Genomic DNA, 22,704 nt, shown 5'->3' with positions numbered 1-22,704 from the left:
ATCATGGAGCCACAGTTAGAATAACACAAGATTTAGCAGTTTCTACATTAAATGATCAGAGGACTTGAAATATAATACTTCGTAAGGCAAAGAATCTAGGACTACAATCAAGAATCAACCAACAAAATCAAGGATAATTCTTTAAAAGGAATGGATATTCAATGAAATAGAAGACTTCCAAGCATTCCTAATGAAAAGTCCAAAACTTAATAGAAAATATATTCAAACAGAAGACTCAAGAAACAAAAAGGGTAATCAGGAAAAAGAAATCATAAGGGATTAAGTTTAAGCTATTTACAATCCTACATGGGGAGATATCTATATCTATATATCTATATCTATGTATATGTATATATACTAGGAAGTGTTAAATATCTGAGATCGAATTTGAACTCTGGTCCTCCTAAATTCAGGGTCTGGTGCTCTATCCACTGCGCCACCTAGCTGCCCCCATGGGGAGATATTTTTAACTCCTAAAAAAGTTTTCTTTATTAAAGCAGAACAACACAGAGTATAAAGGTATGAGCTGACTATGATGAGATGATATCCCAAAATAAAATTAAGAGAAAAAGGGATGCACTGGGAGAAGAGGGAAGAGACAAAGAAAATGGAGTAAATTATCTCACAAAAGGTAGAGCTTTTATCGTGGAGGAGATGATAAGATGGGGGAAAGGCAACAGGCAACACCTGAACTTTACTCTCATCTGAATTAGGTCAAAGAGAGTATAACATATAAATTATTAGGTATAGAAATCTATCTTGCCCTATAGGCAAGGGAAGTGGGGGAAAAAAGGGAGAATGCTGATAGACACAAAGACACAATGCAGACACAAAGAAAGGATAAATGTAGAGGGGAGGGGAAGCATGATGGAAGGAAATAGTATTCATAACTGTGAATGAATGAGAATGGTATTAACGCAACCATAAAACAGAAGCAGATAATAGAGTAAATGAAAAACCAAAATCTTACAATATGTTTATAAGAAATACATTTGAAGCAGAGAGACACACACAGAGTAAACCTAAAGAACTGGAGAATATATTGTGCTTCAACTAAAATTAACAACAACAACAAAAGCAGGAGTAGCAATCATGATCTCAGACAAAACAAAAGCAAAAATTTAAAAGAAAGTTGCAGATTTTTTATTTCCTTCACAGGCTAATTGTACACTATTTCAAAGTCTGATCTTTTTGTACAGCAAAATAACTGTTTGGACATGTATACGTATATTGTATTTAATTTATACTTTAACATATTTAATAGGTATTGGTCAACCTGCCATCTGGGGGAGGGGATGGGGGAAAGGAGGGGAAAAATTGGAACAAAAGGTTTGGCAATTGTTAAAGCTGTAAAGTTACCCATGCATATATCTGGTAAATAAAAAGCTATAATAAAAAAAAGGAAGATGCAGAGAAACTACATTTTGCTAAAAGGTACCATAGACAATAAAGTTATATCAATACTAAACATATATGCACCAAATAGTATAGAATCCAAATTCTGATTTGTTTGTTTTATATAATAATTACATAATAATATATAAGTATGATCAATTCTGATGGACGTGGCCATCTTCAACAATGAGATGAACCAAATCAGTTCCAATAGAGCATTAATGAACTGAACCAGCTACACCCAGCGAAAGAACTCTGGGAGATGACTATGAACCATTACATAGAATTCCCAACCCCTCTATTTTTGTCTTTCTGCATTTCTGATTTCATTCACAGGCTAATTGTACACTATTTCAAAGTCTGCTTTCCCTTGGGCAGGGTCCCTCCTTAAGGCAGAGTTGAAGGAGTTTTTCTCCTTCAAGGATTTTTAGAGTTTCGGGGTACCTTCTTCAACATTACTGTTCACTCCTATAGAATGATATTAACAGTATATAGAGATAAGAATGTACCATAAAATGCTATAATATAAGCTTATTTGGGGAATGATTATGCTTTCATGTGAGGAAAAATAGGAGAGGTAGAAGCAGGTTATAATGTTACTTGCAGGGAATGCAAAGTTTCTGAATGCCTAGGAAGTAAGGTTAATACCAGTATTGTGTTTGTTATCATGAAGCTTTCATTTAATATGTTACACTTGTGATACTAGCATCACACTTGAGCATACCCTTCTTTGGAGAACATTGAACATTTACTCAGCAAAAGTAGAAAGAAAAGATGTATTTCATGTATTGTTTTTGATATAATTGCATTAGTTTCTATTTTAGCTTCCAGTGCCTCAATTGCTTTATCACTGTCTAAAAAAAGCAAGTGGTTCAAGCTAATAATTTGCATGAACTTAAATATCTCTATTTACATGAACAAAATATCTCTAAAGGGTTTGTAATGCAGAATAAAATTAATGTTTTATCAAGCTATAAATCAGTTAAGAGAGGATGGTCTTGAAATAGGGCAAGAAGTGGAAATATTGAGGATTGATTAGATGAAGATTAGTATGTGACTACAGATTCACCAGTTTCTGTATGATTAATAAGGAATACAATGAGTCAGAGTGGGAATGGGATAAAATTAGAAATCACCTTAATGGATTATGGGGAAATTCAAATGTTACATTGGATATTGAAGATCTTCAGAAAAATTGCTGATATGTTAAAGAATCATATGGAAATCTAGAACCTGACCAGACTGCCCAAACAATTGCTGATTAGACTAAGAGAGTACCAGGGACATTCAGTGCCATTGGACGTGAAATTATACTCATTGCATTTGCTGTAATTTTGCTTATATGTACCTGTGGACCTACTCTTATAGGCTGTTTTCTAGAAATCTCTAGAAACTAACCATGTGCTTCAGAAAGTTAGATCAGAAACAGAAACCAGGGTTGGTCACAGAACAATGCTCTTCATAATAACATATTTTTTTAAAATATATAAGCAGAATGACTTCTCTTAATAAACAGCTCTGTTGAATTATCAGCAACCCCGTCTCCTTATTTTCAGTGGCCACTGGCCCATTTTTGTGGTGCTGGTCACCACACATGAGGTACTTCACTCCATCCATGCCTCACTGTGAGCAAGAACTGTTTCCTTTTTTCTACTTGTTTTCTCAATGCATGGAACATAATAGGTGCTTAATAAATTTTTATTGATTGTTGATTAATAAATGTTTTATGTTTATTCCCAGGGCCTGGAACACAGTAGACTTTTAATAATTGTTGATTGACTACTCTAATAGTCCGATGTAGAGGGCATAAAGTCTAGTAGGTGCTTAATAAATGTTGACTGAATGATTGATGATTATTATGTTTATTCTCAGTGCCTGGAACACAGTAGATTTTTAGGGATTGTTGATTGATTATTCTAACAGCCCGGTGTGGAGAGAGTAAGTTCTGCTTTCCCATACATAAATAGGTCACCAGATGGAGGAACTTCCTCCATCACCCAGTCTAGTCTGTCTTAACTGGGAACTCAGCTACGTCCAGGTCTTCCCTGGTAACCGTTGCTAAGGGAAGGTGTGGCCCTCTGCGGAAGTCGATTTTACGCCTGCGCAGTTCCTTCTTTCACCTCCCCACTCCCCCAGGCGCCCGCGCATGCTTGGGGGGGCGGAAGACGCGGGCTGCAACATGGGAGATCCGGAGCCGGAATCGGAGCAGATTCGCCTGAAGTGCATACGGCGGGACGGTTTCTTCACGGTGCCCCCGGAAGATAGGGTGCGTGTGTGCGGGATATCACGAGGGCCGGCGCTGCTTTTCCGCGGCCCGCCACTCTGTGGGGTATTGGCCTGTGCTGCCTTGATAGAACTACAACTCCCAGAGTTCCTTTGGGCGGGCGCGGGGAGTCGAGGGTGTGGGGACGTCGCGTCATTTTCCCGCGGAAACTGACCGCCCTTTCCCTGGAAAGCTTTTTTCTTTGCTGCTGGAAATAAATTTTAGATTTAATAAAAACAATTTTTTCTTTAACCTTTTTTGACCATCTAGGCCAATTTTCCACATTTTACATATGGGGAAACTGAGTCCCCGAGAGAAGATCGCCCTGGGGGGAGGCAGGATTAGAACCCGAGTCCCCGGTTTGTAATCCCTGTTTTCCCCGCGCTGTTACTCCTCGTAAAAGGGCGCGTTGTTCGATATATTGTCTTCTCAGTCGGTGGGGGAGGGGCGGAGGGAGAGAGCTGAGAATTCGAAATTTTTATCAATGTTAAAATATAGGTACATATTACTTTATATATGTGTGTGTGTGTGTGTGTGTGTGTGTGTGTGTGTATTGCATATAATTTAGCGAGATTCACATGCACGCGCACATTTATGGAGGAGACTGTCGGCGGGCCTGCGTGGGTGCTGTGGATTCAGGTTCCGACCTGCCCTCGGGCCTCACGTGTAACTAGGCTCCTTTAGCTCCTCCGGGTGTCGCGCTGTCACCGGCCCCCTGGGGGATGCTCAGAGGAGCGCCGTGTCTCCCTCCCCCTGCAGCTGGGGCAGTGCCGGAGCGTGAAGGAGTTCGAAAAACTGAACCGGATCGGGGAAGGCACGTACGGCATCGTGTGTGAGTGTGGGCCGGCCGGGAGATGTCAGTTACCTCGGCGCTGGGGGAGGGGGGGGGCGGGCTGTTCCAAGAGGAGCTTGTGTGGGAGAAAGAGGCCATCCCGACCTTCTCCCCCCACACCCCGATTGCGCTCTCACCATCTCTGGTCTGATTACCACGCCGCTAATCGGCCGCCTAAGTGCCCCAGAAGCTTCGCCGCTTCCCCCGGGATCGGGCTCCCTTTGGAGGCCTTCACCCTCTCCCGCCCGCATTTCCTCTCCTTTGGCATTTGGCCAAACTGCTGCACGTGCTTTCCCCTTCTGGAACAGTCGCCTATTTCCGTAACTGTGGGCAGGGGCCTGTGCTCTCCTTGGAAATCCTAGTGCTCCAAGTGGGAGCCTCTTCCCCCAGGACTTTACATCTATTTGAGAGCCCAGTAAGAGGACTCACGGCCCCAGGGCAGGGGTTGTTTAAAGCCTGTCTTTGAATCCCTAGCCTGGAGCAAACAGGACCCTTGCCCCCAGGAATGGCAAGGCAGGGGGCGGGGCTCTGGCTTGGGGTCTTCCTCCGCTCTGTTGCTGTTTCAGATCGCGCGCGAGATACCCAGACCGATGAGATCGTGGCCCTGAAGAAGGTTCGGATGGACAAGGAGAAGGATGGTGAGGTGGGAGGCTGGCTGCCGGGGACCTAGTCAGGGCCCTGCAGGTTGGACCGAGGCATTTCAGAAGTGCGCAGTCTCTACTTCTCCTGGGACCCAGCCGCTGAGGGGCCTGGGAAATCCTGGCCAGAGGGAGGCTGCAGGGGGAGGGCGGGCCCTGGGAGCCCAGCCCCCGGCCGAGGCAGGGCCACATCTGCCGCTGTGAGACTCAGATCCCGACGCTGGGAAGCCTGGATTCCACCTCCGGACTTCCCTAAGCTGTGTCCATTATCACACCGATCTGGATGCGTGGCGAGGCGGGCCTGGGAGAGAAGGCTGACAGCCTTAAGTGGGCTTTGGGTGCCCGCGGACTTTAGATTACAGCCCCACCCCAGGTGGGGGGCTCCAGAAACCCCATCTTTGTCCCTCCACAAGCCAAGTTATGGCAGAACCCGGGATCCTGTTTCCCTAAAAGAGGTCCGCTCCTACTCACGGACACCTTTCCTGGGAGCTTAGAGGCCGAAGGCTGCGTTCGGGGAGGGCCGGCCGGACCCTGAGCGCTGCGGGGGCACCCAGCCACGAGTTCCCTGGGAGGGGAGGAGGAAGGAGGGATCCCCCTTTGCCGGAGCTGGGGGGGCTTCCTCCGGGAGGGGAAGTGTGTGGTTGGGCCAGAGGCCTGAGTGTCTGTTTCCGTGGGGCAGGGATCCCCATCAGCAGCCTCCGGGAGATCACCCTGCTGCTCCGGCTTCGTCACCCCAACATCGTGGAGCTGAAGGAGGTGGTTGTGGGGAACCACCTGGAGAGGTAACCGCCGCTGGGCCTTCTCCTGCCCTCCCACTCCCTGACCAGCCCTGCTTTCTGCTTTCTACACTGAGAGCTTGAGACTTCGCCTTTCTCCGACCAGGCACCTCCCTTCATTGGCTTCCCTCTCCAGGCTAGGCCCTGGGGGACAGAATCGGGTCACTGTGTCCCCCTTGTCTCTCTTCTAGCATCTTCCTAGTGATGGGATACTGTGAGCAGGACCTGGCCAGCCTCCTGGAGAACATGCAGACACCCTTTTCAGAGGCTCAGGTAGTGTGGGCTACAATCACCTTATTTTTATTTTTATTTCTTTCCTGAGGCTGGGGGTAAGTGACTTGCCCAGGGTCACACAGCCAGGAAGTGTTCAGTGTCTGAGACAGATTTGAACTCGGGTCCTCCTGACTCCAGGGCTGGCGCTCTATCCACTGCGCCCCCTAGCTGCCCCCAATCACCTTTGGTTTTGGGGTTAAGCCTTCTTTTAGTGACCAGTGAAGAGCCTTGGGGAAGCTCAGGACTCCCTGGAGAGTTCATATACTTCAGGAAGTCAGCGAGCATTAAGTGCTTGTGGCCCTGGAGATACCAAAAAGCCTCCCCACAAAGTCCCAGCCTCATCAACAGAAAGCAGATAGGAAGGCAGAGAAGCCAGTATAAGGTATTTACAACTTAAGGGGAGACGTAAGTAGTAACTGGGGAAACCAGGCTAGGCTTCGTGGAAGAAGTAGCCCTTGGCCTAAGGCTGGCAGGAGAAGGATTCTCAAGGCAGCTGACTGATGGGACTCGTGCCTTAGAAGTGCACTAGGAATTTACGATTCTTGCATGGGATCTTACAGGGAGTTGGGAAGGTTCAGAGGCAAAGGGGAAACGGTCCCTACTTAAAAGAACTTTCCTTCCAAAGGCTGTAGAGATGTTCGCTGCACCACTACCCTTCTCTCTTAATTCTTGTTCCTTTCCCAGTTTCTCCTTCCTCCTCCTCTGGCGCCCGGCCCATCTGACATCACATGTGCTTCTGCAGCTGGGCACCATGGGAACCATTAGGATCCAGAGTCGGGGCGGGCAGGAGGGTCTTTCCTCTCACTGTGACTGGGAGCCCTTCCTCAGGCTCCCGGGTGGCTGAGCCGCCCGCTCCGAGATGGACCTGGGTCATTTGTGGGCTCTCTTCCCCCTCTTCCCCTTACAGGTGAAGTGCATCATTCTGCAAGTACTCAAGGGCCTTCAGTACCTTCACAAGAACTTCATCATCCACAGGTGAGGAGGGAAAGCCTGGGGAGAGCTAGACCTGGGAGCACAGCAAGGACAAACTCGGGGAGGTTCTGCTGCTCAGAGATGGGCACCGGAGACAGGGCTGTTTGGGCGGCGATTACCGAGCCCTCCTCTGCCTCCTTCCAGACATAAGACTGCAAAGGAAACCGAATGGGCCATTAACAGGGCAGCTAGGCGACACAAGAGATAGAGCAGCAGCCCTGGACTCAAGAGGATCTGAGTTCAAATCGGGCCCCTCACCAGCTGTGTAACCCTGGTCAAGTCACCTAACCCCAATTGTTCTCTCCCCAAAAAAGAAAGTAATCAAAATATTTTGAAAAACAAGTTCACAGACTTCAAGTTAAGCACCTTTTATTCAGGGAATAGATAAATAGTGGATCAACTCCCCAAAATAGACCACTCCAAGCCTTCACCTGTCCAGCCCAGAGGCTTAAAAGGGACTCTGGTCCCATCGTGGAAATCGGCTTCTCCAGAGGTGACTGACAGTGTCTCTTCTTACAATGACAGGGATTTAAAGGTTTCCAATTTGCTTATGACTGACAAGGGCTGCGTTAAAACAGGTGAGTGTCTGTGTGATTACCTGGACCTCTGTGTGTGTGTGTGTGTGTGTCTGTGTGTGTCTGTGTGTTCGAATGCACACGCGCCGGCACAACCCCTTGCACACGCTACTCCCACATGTAAATGTGTGTGCCCCTCAGACGCTGGCATCCCCCACAAGGAGCAGCTGGGCTCCTGTTCTTTGTCTCTTCTGCAAGCATTTGCCCGGTACTTAGCCTCTTCATGTTTCTCTCCTCTTTCTTGGCAGCTGATTTTGGCCTGGCTCGGGCTTACGGTGTTCCCATGAAGCCGATGACCCCCAAAGTGGTCACTCTGTGGTGAGTCAGCCTCGAAGATGTTTCATACCCCAGATTCTAGGAGAGAAGGGCAAAGGGAGGAAGAGGAAGGCAAGGAAATAAGCATTGATGTGGTGCCTGCTGTGTGCCTGGCACTGTGCTAAGCACTTCACAAAGATTATCTCACTTGATACTCACACAAACTTTGAGACGGGTATTATTATGATCCTCATTTTACAGTTGGGGAAACCGAGGCAAGGGGCCTTGCCAGGGCATACAGGGGGTTGCCTTATGGACTTTTCTGCAGGCCTGGATCTGACTGGGTTGGTGGTAAAGGTCCTTAAGACAGACTGTTCTAGGGCAAGAGATGTCTGAGGACCTGGCAGGGCGTGCAAACCCAGATGGGAGAGCTGCCATCAAGGCGGAGGTCACTGACTGGTCTGTGCTGAGCCAGCTCAAAGCCTGGGTGTGTCACCTAGACAATAGCCTTGGCAGGGAAAACATCATGGCAGCAGACCAAAGATTTGGACTCATGAACAGCCCTGGGCAGTGGATCTTCTAGTAAAATTTTATTCAAGATTTGTGCCCACTACCCTCAGAAAGAATCTGCGTGAGGTGGGCCAACGGAGCGCCCCTTCACGGGCTCTTGGGGGCCTTGAGGTGAGCTTAGCCAGAGCCACTCCATCTTTGCATGGAAAGTACTGCTTGGCTCTGAGAGGGGCCGGTGCAGGGGGGCCATTAAGCAGAAGATGAGGAGGGTCTTCCAGCAGCCATGATCACCCTTCTTCCTCCTGGGAGTGGCCAGGGCCTTGCTCCTAGTGCCAGAGAAGAGACCCTCCATGGACATTCTCTTGTGGAAAAGCCGGTTGAAGCAGATCAGTCAGTCAAGTAGTAAATGTTTATTACGTGCTAGGCACTGCGCTAAGCTCTGCAAATAGAGGCAAAAGATGACCCCTGCCCTCGAGGAGCTTGCAGTCTGGTAGGGGAGTCCTGCACACACGCACATACAAAGCAAGTGAGATGCCAGAGAAGCAGGAGATACTGGAAAAAGGAAAGTTGGAGAAGGCTTCTTGCAGGAGGTGGGGCTTAAAGTAAGCCAGGGAGGTCAGTGGTTAGAGCAGAGAAGGAGGAGCATTCCAGGTAGGGGGGACAGCCAGGGAGAATGTCCAAAGCACAGGGGAGGAGGAGCTTGTTCATGGAATGGCCAGGGGGCCAGCATTAGTAGGTGGAAGAGTCCCTGACTGACGGGGAGTAAGGGGTAAGAAGATGGGAAAGGAGGAGGAGGCTGAGGCATGAAGGGCTCTAAATGTCAGACTCAGCATTTTGAGGGAGGGGAGATTGGGGGAGGGTTCCATTTGGACTGTTGAGCTTAAGATGTTGATTAGACGTGGAGCTTGAGGTGTTTGGAAGCAGCTGGATGTGAGATTGGAGGTGGCAGAGAGGTTGGGGCAGGAGGTAAATGTGTGCCTCAGCAGGGCCGAGATGGCTGAGGGAGCTAATAAGGTCACCAATTGAAGCAGTTAATGAGAAGCGGAGTAGAGAGGGTCTGTGGGAGTCCATGTTAGGGTCGATGAGACCTGGAGGAGGGCCCAGAGAAGGAGCCCTCAGAGAGAGAGGAGGAGAGCCAGGAGGGGGGAGAGGAGGAGACTGTCTTGGAAACCTAAAAGGAAGAGAGTGTCAAGGGAAAGTGACCGACAGGTCAAGGAGAGCCAGCATTGAGAACTGGCCACTAATGGACCATGGGTAACTGAGTGACTTTTCAGTGCAATGGAAAGGTCAGGACCCCAGGTGAAGCAGCGAGGGGAGAGAACGGGGAGGTGAGCTTCCAGAAGAGTTTGGCTCCTGAGGGGGCAGGAGAGACGAGGACGGAAGGGTTGCATGGGGATAGAGCAGACATGGGTAGGCAGGGGGCAGGGAAGCGGGCGACACTGAAAGTAAGTGGTGGAGTAGGGAGGATGGAGCGGCAGAGGAGATGAGATGGGGTCACGGAACAGGCAGAGGGCCAGAAGCACTTCGAGTGAGATGGCTGTGGGAGGAGGAGTGAGTGTCCAAAGGCACAGGGGTGACAGGAGGTGAGAAGAAGGAATTCACAGCAAGTAGTCGCAGTTCTTTCTGTAAAACGTGAGCTACGGTTCTGGGGGGGTGGGAGCACGGGAAGCTTGAGGAGGGAGGAGGAGGTCTAGCAGAGCCTGAGAGTGAGGGTAGGACATTATAGGACTGGTGGCAGTGAAGGCCCCGTTGAGGTTCATAGTGGACCCTTAGAATGGTCGAGTGATCTTTTCCACCTCCATTCAGCATGTATAGGGGGCAAGGAAGTGAATGGTGGGAGAGGTCCAAGGCTGAGGCTTGGCTGGGTATGAGAGAAAGGAGCACGGTGAAGAGCTGAATTAATTGGCCAAGGAGCCAAGAGGGAGAAAAGAGTGACCATTGGAGGGGGAATACCTGAGAGAGAATTGGGGTGTCATGGGATTGCAGGTCATGGTGAGGGTAAAGGTTACCTAAGGGAAGGCAGCAGGAGAGGTGAAAAGCCAATAAATTGTGGTCAGATGAGGGGATTTCAGAATTCCCGAACGTTGTGGATGATGGCAAGACCAAGGACACGGGCATCTGTGTGTGTAGCTGAGGGATGCTCCTCGGAGCTGAGTAGGTGGAGGGGGAATCAGTATGGATGTTGAAGTCTCTGTGTGAGGATGAGGTGGGGGGGAGAGGAAAATGGTGGACTTGTAAACAGACAACCAAGAAGTGACCTGAGTGAGTGCGATTCCCATCTTGTGCAGGTACCGAGCTCCTGAACTCCTCTTGGGAACAGCAACCCAGACCACCAGCATTGACATGTGGTAAGTGATAGCCCCCTTCCCCGGGGTCTTGGAGTGGGAGAGAATTGTCAAGGCCTGGCTGGGGGAGGAGCTGGCCCTTCCCCCCCCCCACTTTACAGGGATTTAAGAAGTCATCCTGTGCATGCTGTGTTGGGGTACGATCCAGAGAGATAAGACTTCAGGATGAAAATGTGGGCAAAAAATGGCAGGATCTTGTCTCAGTGTTGAGAAGGAGGAAGGGAATATGCCGGAGATGCTTCTAGAAAACACCTTTGCTCTGGCTGGGGCCCAGCCCTCCACGCTCCAGGCCTTTACTAGGCTGGGAGCCTCCTGCCTGGAAGGCGTCCCCTCCTCACCTTTGGCATTTGGACCCCAGCCTCTTTAGCTCACATCCACCTCCTACAAGAAGCCCATCCTGATTCCTTCAGTTAATGTTCTCCACTTCCAAATTAATCCATTTAATATGCGGGGTATCCCAGAAGCCTCGGCGCAGTTTGAAGCTTTACTTTGGAGACATTGAGAATGTGTGGATGTCTTTGAGGTGATCTCTCTCTGTATGGGTGGGCCCCTCCGGTAGAATGGATGCCTCTCGAGAGCAGAGACTATTTTAGGCATTAATAGAGCAGTGAGTAAAAAGCTAGAAAAAGACCAAAATGATTTTAACCCATTTGGAGGGAAAATGGTGCTTCCTTGGCCACTGGGTGGCCCCAAAAGAGCTTTGTTTTTACAGGAAGGAAAAGTTGAGCTTGGGATGTAAGGTCAAAGACATCTCAGAATGGAGCGGACTGCCTCTGGAGGGGGTAGCAAGTTTTCCCTCTTCAGAGATCTTCCAGCAGTCACTTAGTCAACAAGCTTTATTAAACCCCCACTCCATGCCAGGCACTAGGCCAGGCACTCAGCACCCCAAGAAAGGCAAAAATTGGGGCCCGTCTACAGGGAACCCACGTTCTAAAAGGGAGACAACATGGAAATAACTGTGGACTAACAAGGTCAAAAAATTGGAGATAATTTCAGAAGGAAGGCCCTCAAATTAATGGGAGTCCGGAAGGGCTTTTGTAGGAGGCAAGAGCTCAGCCGGGTCTGAAGGAAGTCAAAGGTGACAGAGAGATTGTAGGTATGAGACACATGGGAGCGCCAGAGAAGGGAGATGGGGAGCCAGCAGCCCTGAAGCACAGCCTCCAGAGAGGCCTGTTAAAGAAGGGCTTGAAATTTTTTTGAAAGGATTTTCTCTTTGATTCTGGAGTGGATTAAGAGTCAGTAGGGTTTGTTGAAGGGGGAGTACATAGTTCACTTGGACAAGTGAATGGGAGAAAGGGGTGTCCCCCTCCTTAGGGACCCTAGAAGCTACTGCTGTCGTCCAGATTTGGGGTGATGAGGGACAGCAGCAGCGGTAACAATGTAGAGAAGAGGGCTCACGTGATAGAGGCTGGCAAGGTAAAGTGGCCAGACCACAAATTGAGAGGCAAGGAGGCTGGTGAGGGCCTCGTGGGGAGAGAAAAAGGGGGGCTTGCTGGAGAGCCGAGTTCAGTTTGAGAACTGGGGCATCCAGCTGAAGATATCCAGTAGGAGGGGCAGCTAGGTGGCGCAGTGGATAGAGCACCAGCCCTGAAGTCAGGAGGACTCGAGTTCAAATCTGGTCTCAGACACTGAACACTTCCTAGCTGTGTGACCCTGGGCAAGTCACTTAACCCCAGCCCCAGGGGGAAAAAAAAAAGATGTCCAGTAGGAGAAGGGGCCGTGGATGGAGTACCATCCCTGGAGTCGGGAGGTCTTGAGCTCACATGTGGCCACAGAGACTTAATTGCTGTGTGCTCTAGAGGAGATTTTGAGGATGTCTCCAGGCAGCAGGGGAAGCAGCCAGTAAACGCGGAGAAGATGGAAGAGCAGGCCCCTGAAGGACCCCAGGAACACGTCAGGTGTAGAGGGAGGGAAGAGGCCGCCATCTTCCCATGAGACGGAGGCAGGGGCAGAAGGAGGCTGAGGGATCGGGCAGGGAGAAGAGCGAGCTCTGGATAAATGGCCCTGAAGTTTTCAGTGAAATATGAAACACAATTCTTAGATGAGAAGAAGGGGGGAAGGGAGCTATGGAAGGCTTGAAGAAGGATGAAGACACTGGTGGGCGAGTCAGGGAGGTGTGACAATCCTGTTTGCAATGAGTTGGGATCATTGAACAGATTTGCAGTGCCCTCCCCCTCCCCCCACCCCCAGGCAGCACGTTGTGTGACTTCCTCCAGCTTTGTTCAGAATGTGAGCAGGAGTAAAGGCAGCAGATGGTGGGACCGATCCAGAACTGAAGAGGCTGGGCAGGATTGGCGATGTAGGGCACAGGGGACGCGGGAACGGGGCAGGGTTGTAGGGTTGGACTGGTTCACAGTGTTTGGATGGAAAGGGAGACGAATGTAGGCAGTGCCCAGGAGATGACCAGGGAGCCTCTGAGGCTGGAGTCAGCAAGGCAGAGAGGAGGAATGACAACAGATTGTGGTTAGGGGAGGGAACAGAGAGGCAGAGGATTCCTGCTCAGGTGAGGGTAGGATGAGAGGCCGACGCCCCTTCCTTCCCCCTGACGATTCTGAAGTTGAGGCCGGGCTCTCCCACTCCTTTCCCCACGGGGTGGGTGCTGAGAAACTCCAGAAATGGCGCCCTCGTGCCCTGGGCACATTGGGGCGCACAGGGCCCGCCTGCTTACTGCCCCTCTTTTCCCCAAGGGCCGTGGGCTGCATCTTGGCTGAGTTGTTGGCTCATAAGCCCCTCCTCCCGGGCAGCTCTGAGATCCACCAGATTGACCTGATCGTGCAGCTGCTTGGGACGCCCAACGAGAACATCTGGCCGGTGAGTGCCTTGGGGCCCGGTGCCCGATCCCTGGGGCTCCCGGGCCTCTCCTCACTCCCTGATGCTTCTCCTCCCAGGGCTTTTCCAAGCTGCCCCTGGTCAGCCAGTACAGCCTGAGGAAACAGCCGTACAACAACCTCAAACATAAGTTTCCATGGCTCTCTGAGGCGGGCTTGCGTCTGCTCAACTTCCTCTTCATGTATGACCCGAAGAAAAGGTACCCTGAGCCCTGACCAGCGGTGGCGGGGCGAGGGAAGCAGGCCGGCAGGTGGTCTCCCCTGAGAGATGAGCCCTGGGGATCTGTTCCCGTCAGAATCTGGGGGAGAGCGCAGGCCTCCACCCCGTGGGAAGGGCAGGGCCTTGTGTACAAAAGTGCACTTGCCCCCATTTTGTTCTCCCAATAAGTGTTCTCGTAGCCCTCAGCCCCTAAGCAGCACATCTGGGCCAAGCTACCCCTGGAAGGTTTGGGCCGGCGGGCACCTTCCTTGGTTCTTGGGCCTCCTGCGGCTCTTTATGTGCCTGCAGAGCCCTAATGGCCCCATTTTTGTTGTCAGCAGCCCCTCATTCCTTGTTTTCCTGTTGTGAGGAAATGGGCTGAGGTCCTTCTTGTTGGCCACGTGGGGGCAGGAACCATGGTGGGGCCCAGTATGGGTCCCTGCACACAGTAGGCACGTAACATAGGTTTCTCCTACTTGCAATGGCACTGCTTCTCCTTGACAAGCTGGTGGGTTCTCTTCAGGGCCACTGCTGGGGACTGCTTGGAAAGCTCCTACTTCAAAGAAAAGCCGCTGCGTGAGTGTTCTCATCTAAGGCCGTGGGGGATGGGAACAAGCCATGAGTCAAGATGGAGTTCTGTGAGGCCCAGGAAGGCCAGGTCTTAGGGTGGGAGTCCCTGGGGTTTGGGAGGCAGGGTGCAGGTGAAAGCGCTCGTCTCTTCCCACAGCTTGTGAGCCGGAGCTTATGCCCACCTTCCCTCACCATCGGAACAAGCGGGCTGCCACAAGTGCCGCCAACACGGGGGCCGAGAGCCAGAGCAAGCGCAGCAAGCCCTGAGGCGGTAAGGGGCCCTTGTCCTACGTGGGGGGGAGGCAGCCCAGGGAGGCGGTGAGCTGGGCTAGCTTGGGACAACCAGAGTCGGTGCCAGGCTCCATCCCCTTCCAGAACCACAGGCCCAGGCAGACGCCAACTTGTGGCTTTAAAACACCATGCTTCATCTTTGGCTTCTGGGTCCCTTGCCCCAAACCCCGGATTGACCAGAAACATGCTGCATCCACTAAGAGGTCACAGGGTTAAGGTCTCTCCATCCTTCTTTAGGAGGGTCCTTTCTACCTCTCTCCCATCAGGGGACAGGTCAGATTTTGTTCCTCTCCCTGAAGCCCATCTCAGCCCAGGTTTGAAATTCTGAATCGAAATCCTAGATCCCTACAGCCAGTCCCCAAAAGCCAGACTGGACCGGACAGCAGTCTGAGAGCTGGGCCGGCCAGCCATTGCCAAGCATTGTCAGTCATGTTAACTGGGGAAGACTTTCTGCTGAAGGGCAGTGGGACCACCCGGTCTGTGCCCACACTGATGACATCGGAGCTCTCACAGCCTCTGCCGTCACACCAGCATGGTCTCAGACACGAATAGAGCTGCCAGGCACTGGAGCCAGTGTGGCTGGCCTGCAGTTGGGGGCCATCAGCAGCCCCTGGAATGGGTCAGCTTCTGCTATGGGCTCCTGAGATGTCCACATTAGCTGGGCACTCCCAGGGGCTTCTGCGGGGTCCTGGGCCGTGACGTTTGGATCGAAGGGCTGGCTCTGGATGTCCCCCTCATTCTCCCTCTCCTGCAGGTCATGCTCTCAGTTGTGGCCCTGGGGCAGGCCATTGTTGTATGGCTTCCTCTATCCTTTGCCCTCCTTAGCTTCTCACTCAGTAACAATCGCCCCCATTTTTCAGGCAGATCAGGGAGACTGAGGCATGCACAGTTGGGCGAAGACTGGTGAGAGGGGCCGGCCGCTGTCCCACTGAGACAGCCGCAGTGCTTCGGGCCGCTCAGGTACCTCCACGGACACCTCCCATACTTCCTCTGGCCTTCTGCCCCGGCTCTCCACCTGCGGGATTATGGGACTGGAGAGGAGAGAGGTTTTCCCCGCCTGGAAGACAGACACAAGGTTTGGGGAGGGAAGGAAGGATGGCTGGAGAGTTCCACGCTCCAGGCTCTGTCTCGCTCTGACCTGCTCCCTTCTTCCCTGGAGATGAAGACCAGTGGGGTTCTGTCCTCTAGCACAGGTCCCCCCTGATTCAGCTGCCCGATGGGCCAGAGAAAAAACCATAAGGACGGGGACAGGTTGGATCGGCCCTGTTGCTGAGAGCGCTTCAAGGGAAGGGATGGTGCTGGAGGTCCTGATGTTTGCGAAGAGCTTAAGGGAACAGGGACCTGGTTGTCTCCTTGTGTGAATACTTCCTTCATAACCCCATGTGGAGGACCTTGCCGGACTTTCACAAATGTGACCTGGGGACTGATGGTGGCTAGAGACAGCCTCCCGTCCCAGAGGAGCCAAAATTATACCCTCTGGATGAGGGCACTGGGCAGACCAGGTTGTTCAAATGCTGCTTTTGAAAAACGTTTTGAAATTTTATCTTTGAATGCTACTCCTGGCATTTGGCTTTGTGAAATGTTTTGTTTGGGAGAATAGCGGGGAAAGTGGGAGTCGAGGGGAAGGGGCAGGAAACACCAGGGTGCAAAGGAGGAGAAAGGGGAAAAAACTGCCATTTGGCTTTTGTCTTTCAATGAAGGCACTCTGCCCAGAGTCTAAAATGGGATGTCCAGGGAGAGAGGAGGGCCGGAGACCATCCTGTGATACCCCTTGCTCACAAGGCAGGGCCTGGAGGGAAATCCTCCTCTCCCCCCCCAACTCCAAGCATCACTCCCCTAGCCAGCCCCCACCTTTTAAAGGATTCTGCAGGGGGTAAGGATCGAGTCCCCTCCACTTTCTCCCTTTAGGGTCATGGGATTTTAGGGTTGGAACAAACTTCTCAGCAATGTATTCAGCGCCTATTTTGTGCTGAGCCCCATGACCTGAAGTCATGTAAACTCAGCCCTCACTGCGGAGACCAAAGGCCGAGGCACTGGTGACTAGCCGGGGTAGCTGCAGAGCGGGGCCCCAGCTTTCAGGCATCGCGCTTCCCTTTTCATGGCTTTGGGGTCTTCCTGTCCTTGCGCCTCCTGATTTAAAAGGGGAAGCCTTGTGGGTGGTGAGCCAGGCTCCTCAGTCCCACTTCCCACTCCATCCACCTCCAGCTCCTGCTGCTCCCTGAGGAGCTCGGGCCTGCTTTACCGAGGTCATCCAGGGAGGAGGGAAGCGGGCTGTTCCATCCCCCATCCAGGCCCAGTATTGGCTTTGGATCCATTCTGGAAATCATCCCTCCCCCTTCCTGGGGAGAGAGGGAAGGACCACCATTGGTACACCAGTGTTAAGGCCTGACAGTAAGTGCTCTGGATGAGGACTCGCCTCTGGACAGAACTCTCCCTTAGGTCACTGGGGTTCTTCCATGCTTTCTAGTATTCTTCTCACTGCCCAAGCGGGAAGCATGGGAGGCTTCACCTCCCAGGCTTGTGATTAACCCTCAGCATTTCTCTGCAGAGAGCGGAAAAATAAGTGTTCTTTGCTCTCCCTCCCACCTCTGCCCCAGGATCCAGCAGTTCCCGGGGGCCGCCCTTTCTCAGAAAAGACTATTGATAGTAAGTGAAGGCATTCACTCAAGTATTTTAAAAAGTACATTTGTGAGGATGGCTCACCCAGTCCCCAAATCTGCTCCTTCACAGATGACTTTTTTTCTTGGTGTAGTGGGAGGCTGGCCTTAACCGGGGAGGTGTTTTTGCAAATACATTTCTCATGGCCACTTGGAAGAGACAGTTTCTAAATTGGATCTTTTTTCAGCAAGCCACCCTGTAAACTTTCTTGGTAATGTCCCCTTTTTGCTGACTCTTACCTGTAAAATTCCCCATTTTCTTACCTCCCACACCCTGCTTTTAATGCAAATTTATCAATAAAACAAGATTTTTTTTTTTTTTAAAACACTGGTTGCAGGCCAAATTCACTGGAAGAAACCAAAAGGAACATTTACTCAATCAATGTAATGGGAAAACTGGGTTCAGGGTAAGTGGCTAGGAAAAAGCTATTGCAAGCAAGTTGCTGGCGGCTGTGGTAGTCTGTTCTGGCCAGCCAAGTCTCTGGGAGGATGAGCCACATTCTCCCTTCCAACCCTGCCTTGGGAAGGCTTAAGTTAAGTGCCCAGGCCCTCCGGAACGGCTTCCATTTACGTGGTGCACCATATCTTGATACCCAGCAAAGAGGGAAACTTCCAGTTGCTCATACTTTACCCTTTGATCCTAAGGGGGACATAACAGGGAGAGGACAAAGATCGTCCACCTACCCTTCTCTCCAAGTTGGCCATACCTGAGAGGATGGAAGGGTCTAGAAAAGGAAGAGAGCCGGATCAAATGTGTTGAGCCAGCTTAGGGGAAGGCCCAGGTAGGCCGGTTGTCCTGGGTATTTCACACAACATGTTTCAAGGGGGAGAGGGGAGATGATGCAGGGTTGGAACCCTGGGGCAGCCGGCTTTGGAACTGAACGCCTGAAGAACTAACCAAGAACAGGCAAGGTCCTCCACGAACACTGAATCACCTCACACACTTTAATACAGACAGCCACCCATACAGGACAGACCCCCTCGCACCCAGGCCCTTCCTCCCTGATCACAGCCCTGCAGGACAGAAGGGTCCTGGGGGACAGGGATGTGTGGGTGGTGCAAAGGGGTGGGCCGGCCCTTGCTCACGAAGTGCCCACGCTGCCATTCCGTGGGCCCTCGCTGGCAGAAAGGCTCACACTAGGTGGTGAAGGTGGTAGGGACAGGGGCTGCCTTTATAACCCAGCTGGCTTTCTCATCGTCTCACTTACTTTACCCTCCATTTTCAAGACAGAAATTCCCTTAAAGAGAAATTCCGGCTGACACTATTGTGACACTTGAAGCTTTTTCAAAGTGTTTTCAGCTCTATCATGAGCTTGTTGGTCCCCCAGGACTTGTTTCCTCAGTGACAAATGGGGACAGTGAGTGACTTAAAGCTTGTACAATTAGTCGGTGGCAAAGGGAACTAGATCTCCCAAACTCCCAGCCCCACGTAACGCTACCTCTGGCCATTGATTTAGAGGAGGGGCTGAGGGGACAGGTCAGGGGATCAGGATTACAGGCCCTCCTCTGAGCTAGAGGGCTCCTGCCCTCTCTATCAACCGGGAGAGAAGCCAGGGGGGAGAAAGCCATGTAATTGGGGGAATTCACCCTTGGCCCACCTCAACCTAGGGCCTGGCTCTAGGGGGACTCTCATAAAGCAGGGAGTCCAGCTGGGTCCTCTGCAGCCAGAGACGTCGCTGCTTCTCGCTCAGCAGCTCATGCAGTGTGTGATCCAGGCGGCAGTTATAGAGGGCCTGGCAGTGGCTGGCATGGAGCTGGCAGCACGTATCGCAGCAGTAAGCGGGCAGAGTGCCTACTGGCAGGCAACCGTGAAGCTGGTAGCGTTGGGGCTCCCCACCAGAGGCAGAGGGAGAAGCAGGGGCCCCTTCAGCGGCCTCAAGGTGCCCGGTGGCCCTGAGGTGCCGAGGGGAACGGATGGGGCTCTTGCCCCCGGCAACTTCTGTGGTCAGCTCCCTCCGCAGGGCGATGAAGGAGAAGGTGGTTCTCTCTTCCGTGGGTTCCTCAAAAGCTTCATAGGACAGGCTCTCCTCCACCGGCTCCTCCACGCTTGGAGACTCCCAGCTGCTCCCGTTGTCCCGAAGCTCCCTGGCGCTGGAGGCCATCTGGCTGGTGCCCCACAGTTTGGCACTCTGTTCCCAGATGGGGGGTTGGTAGGCTAACTCTGGAGAGGGCGACTCTGGCCCAGTAAGGGGCTCACCATACAAAGAACCATCCTCGGGCCCTTCTTCCAGCATGTCACTGTACAAATCAATGCCAGCGGGGTAACTAAGCAGAGGTCTGGTGGGCGGCGTTCCGGTTCCAGCCAGCCGCCGCCTCAGCCGGTCCACGCACGTGTCCACATCCCCACTGGCTCTTCGCTCCTCGATCAGCTCCTCGGCAGACAGCAGGCTGGTCCCCAGCTTGGTCAGGATCTCCCCGAGGATCTCGCACTCCAACCTCAGAGCAAAGCAGCCTAGAGCCACCTGAATGAGCTCGTAGCCCGGCGGTGGCGTGGCCACGACCAAGTGGTGCTGGTCCTTCCTCGTGTAGCCCATCTTCTGGAAGCACTTGGTGATGAGGTCCTCCGAGAGCACGCCCTTCAGGAAGTGGACGTAGCCCCCCGAAAATGTCTGGAACCAAGAAGAACCACGTTACCGACTTAGGGGTGCTCAGTCTGTCGCCCTTTCTCCCCGTCTGTTAATAACCGATTTCTATTGAGTCCCAAAGGATTTCCTCTCAGTACTGCTGTGAAGTTGGGAGTCAAGTGTTATTACAGATGGGGAATCAGTCAGGCTGCCTTCCCTGGGGTTACATTCGAACCCCGATCTCCTACTTACTTCTATAGGTCAGAGGTTCTTAATCTGGAATCTTAATTAAGGGGTTCTTAAGTAGAATTCATTGGATCCGTGATCTAGGTTGGAGAAAATAAATTTATCTTTATTTTCACTAATCTAACTTAAAGAGCTTTTCCTCCCATTATTTAAAAAGATTGTTTTGGAATTTTTTTTTTTGAGAAATAGAATTAAGTGACTTGCCCAGGGTGACACAACTAGGAAGATTGCTCTGAAGGGGGTCCCCAGGCTCCACCACACTGCAAAGGGGTCCGTGGCCCTCTCGAGGCTCAGCAGGCCAGCAGGTGGCGCTGCCGAGCAACCTGGTTTTCGGAGTTGCGCCCCGTGTTCCTGGGGAGGCTGGGGTTGCCACAGTAACGGAGTGGAGGTGTTACTCTCCCACGCTGCCCAAGGTGACATCACTCAGAATTCACAAAGTTGCTGGGGCGATCTTTTTCCAGCTGCTCGGCTGGCACTCTGACTGACATGACAGTTCCCTGCTCCCTATTGCTTCTGGGCACGGAATAAACAGGAGGCGAGAGGGTGAAATGAGGGCAGGTGCAGGATGTTCACCCGCTCGGGACCCGGGCCCGCCCCCTAATCCGTCCTCATGCTGCGTGACTTCGGGGGTCACCCATCTGCTCGCAGGATTGGAGGAGTCGCTCGGGTCCCACATGGGCGTTTTACACGTGGGGACACCGAGGCACGGAAAGGGACTTGAACCTGACCCCAAAGCCTGCCCACGTTCCGCTACCCTGCAAAGCTACTTAGTCCCGCTCCAACAAAGCTGCCGGTGCCTGAGAGGCGCCGGGGGGAAAGGAGGCTTGGGGAGCGCGGGCACCTTCCTGGGCGCTGGCGGCCGGGCGGAGAAGTTCGGAAGCCCCAGAAAGGGCAGGCAGGGCCCCTTCCCCCTTCTCCCCCCCTCCCCCCGCGTGTCGTGCTTCTCCCCGCTCCCCGCCCCCATCCCGTAGCCGCACACCACTCGGGCCCAGCCCCAGGAGCTCCCGGCAGATCCCGGGCCCTCGGCCACGCAGAGCTGGGACATCCCGCCCGCTTCTACCTTGATGGTGGTGAACTCCTTCCTCCAGGGAAAGAGGTAGAGGTGGACGGCGGCCAGCTCCAGCAGCTCGAACGCCCGCGCCAGGTTGCGCAGGGCAGGGGCCAGATCGCCTCGGCCCCACAGCCCATCGGTGAAGAGGGCCAGGGCGTCGTCCTGGAGCAGCCCGTGGAGGTCGAAGTCCTCCACGAGGATCTGCCAGAGCACGGCCCGCAGAGTGGGGTCTGCACAGACGCCCGAGCCGCCCCTCCGCCGCTCCCGCTCCAAGCACAGACGGTAATCCTCCGACAGGGAGCTGGCGCCCATCCTGGGGGTGGGGGAGGTGGGGGGTTAGGTGCGAAGTTCCCCCCCCCGGCCTCCTCCAGGACCCCCTCCCCAGCGCAGCACTCCTCCCCACCCCAGACTGCCAAGCCAAGCCAGATGTGCTCCCCCGGAGACCCGGGCTCAGGCCGCCCCCAGATGGCAGCCTGGGGTGAGGACGGGAAAGGGAAGGGGAGGCGGGAAGCCGGGGAGGCGTCTTTACCTGTCCAGGTTCCAGGAGTCGCCTCCAACGCCCGCCGCACAGCCCGGAGCCCAATGGACCCACAGGGCCCTTCCGGCTTCGCGGGGGTCTCGCCCCCCCATTGGTCAGACACGAGGGCTGACGCATGTGGGGCGGGGTTTGGGGTTCCGCCCCCCCGTCCCCGCCCAATTTGGAAGTTTAACTGTGTCCTCGCCGGACCGAAGGAGATGAGGGGTTTCTCCAGAGAAGGGAGGGGTGTGGGTGAGGGGCGCTGGTGAAAAGGGGAGGGCCCGCACCGGGGATCAGGAGCGCTTCGATTCTTCACCTCATCAGATTCGGGCTCCGGAGGTCGGGGTAGCTGTGTGGCAGTAGCCAAGCCCTGTCCTCCGGGACAGTTTCCTCCTGTGCAGGAGGAGAGGGTCGTGCCCCCCGGCTCGCGGGCTCACGGCGCCGCTGCGCTCTGGAGTCAGAGGGTTTGGAAGTTCTGTGATCCAAAACTCACGACTCAAGTGGGGGGGGGGGCTCCCCTCGGTCCGGCAGCGGCCCGAGAGCGCCGGGAAAATCGCGCGCTCTGCCCGAGGCGCCTCGCTCTTGGGGAAGCGACGTTTCCTCCCCAGGCGTCGGGGCACCGAAGACTCGCACTGAGACCAGGTCTGGGCTCCCGTCCCAGCCTGGCCCCGCTTTGCCGCGAGCCCTTCTGAGAGCCTGGGCGGGGACAACAGCCCCGGACTCTTCCCAGTTCTAACCACGAGTGTTCCCTGTGGCAGCGACGGAGCCGGGGCCGTCCGGCCCTTCCCTCCTCTGCCCACCTCCCTCCCGCTGCCACAGTCTCCCTGGGACGCCAGGGGCAACACCGGGCCACGGAGGCCCGAGCTGGCTCCCAGGCGGTAGAAGCTGGCCTCGGGCCTGCCCATCCCGCCCGCGGCCCAGAGCTCAGACCCGCGGGAGACCTCAAG

General features: G+C 53.2%; 2 protein-coding genes across 5 annotated transcripts; one reads left to right on the top strand and one right to left on the bottom strand.

Annotated features, from left to right (window-relative positions):
* Positions 1–3,509: 3,509 nt before the first annotated feature.
* Positions 3,510–16,278, top strand: CDK10 (cyclin dependent kinase 10). Of its 3 annotated transcripts, none has more exons than XM_074286158.1 (14): positions 3,510–3,661; positions 4,418–4,490; positions 5,057–5,128; positions 5,808–5,910; positions 6,096–6,177; positions 7,085–7,152; positions 7,675–7,727; positions 7,973–8,042; positions 10,778–10,837; positions 13,522–13,645; positions 13,723–13,862; positions 14,385–14,437; positions 14,589–14,702; positions 15,583–16,278. In XM_074286158.1, exons 1-13 carry the CDS (start codon positions 3,542–3,544, stop codon positions 14,696–14,698), a joined length of 1,128 nt encoding a protein of 375 aa, XP_074142259.1. In that variant the 5' UTR covers positions 3,510–3,541; the 3' UTR covers positions 14,699–14,702; positions 15,583–16,278. The 3 variants fall into 3 exon arrangements, with proteins under 3 accessions (XP_074142259.1, XP_074142261.1, XP_074142260.1); XM_074286159.1 differs by lacking the exon at positions 3,510–3,661 and adding an exon at positions 3,675–4,017; XM_074286160.1 differs by lacking the exon at positions 4,418–4,490 and having other exon boundaries at positions 3,557–3,661.
* A 2,016-nt stretch (positions 16,279–18,294) lies between these two features.
* SPATA2L (spermatogenesis associated 2 like) lies at positions 18,295–21,928 on the bottom strand. 2 transcript variants are annotated; one of them, XM_074286156.1, is made up of 3 exons: positions 21,770–21,908; positions 21,250–21,553; positions 18,295–19,988 (listed from the first exon to the last, which is right to left on the bottom strand). In XM_074286156.1, the coding sequence occupies exons 1-3, from the start codon at positions 21,868–21,870 to the stop codon at positions 18,984–18,986; spliced, it is 1,410 nt and encodes a 469-aa protein (XP_074142257.1). In that variant the 5' UTR covers positions 21,871–21,908; the 3' UTR covers positions 18,295–18,983. The 2 variants fall into 2 exon arrangements, with proteins under 2 accessions (XP_074142257.1, XP_074142258.1); XM_074286157.1 differs by lacking the exon at positions 21,250–21,553 and having other exon boundaries at positions 21,770–21,928.
* Positions 21,929–22,704: the final 776 nt, after the last annotated feature.

This window comes from Sminthopsis crassicaudata, chromosome 2 (assembly GCF_048593235.1).
Source record: "Sminthopsis crassicaudata isolate SCR6 chromosome 2, ASM4859323v1, whole genome shotgun sequence".
NCBI lineage: Eukaryota > Metazoa > Chordata > Mammalia > Dasyuromorphia > Dasyuridae > Sminthopsis > Sminthopsis crassicaudata.
Note: the sequence above shows the minus strand (reverse complement) of the source record. Positions and strands in the feature narration are given on the sequence as shown.

Coding starts and splice junctions, on each gene's coding strand:
- CDK10 (XM_074286158.1), top strand. CDS start 3,542: ATGCTTGGGGGGGCGGAAGACGCGGGCTGCAACATGGGAGATCCGGAG. Junction 4,491..5,056: donor AGGCACGTACGGCATCGTGT/GTGAGTGTGGGC, acceptor TTGCTGTTTCAG/ATCGCGCGCGAGATACCCAG. Junction 10,838..13,521: donor ACCACCAGCATTGACATGTG/GTAAGTGATAGC, acceptor CTTTTCCCCAAG/GGCCGTGGGCTGCATCTTGG.
- SPATA2L (XM_074286156.1), bottom strand. CDS start 21,870: ATGGGGGGGCGAGACCCCCGCGAAGCCGGAAGGGCCCTGTGGGTCCAT. Junction 21,554..21,769: donor GACTCCTGGAACCTGGACAG/GTAAAGACGCCT, acceptor CCCCACCCCCAG/GATGGGCGCCAGCTCCCTGT. Junction 19,989..21,249: donor AGGAGTTCACCACCATCAAG/GTAGAAGCGGGC, acceptor TCTTGGTTCCAG/ACATTTTCGGGGGGCTACGT.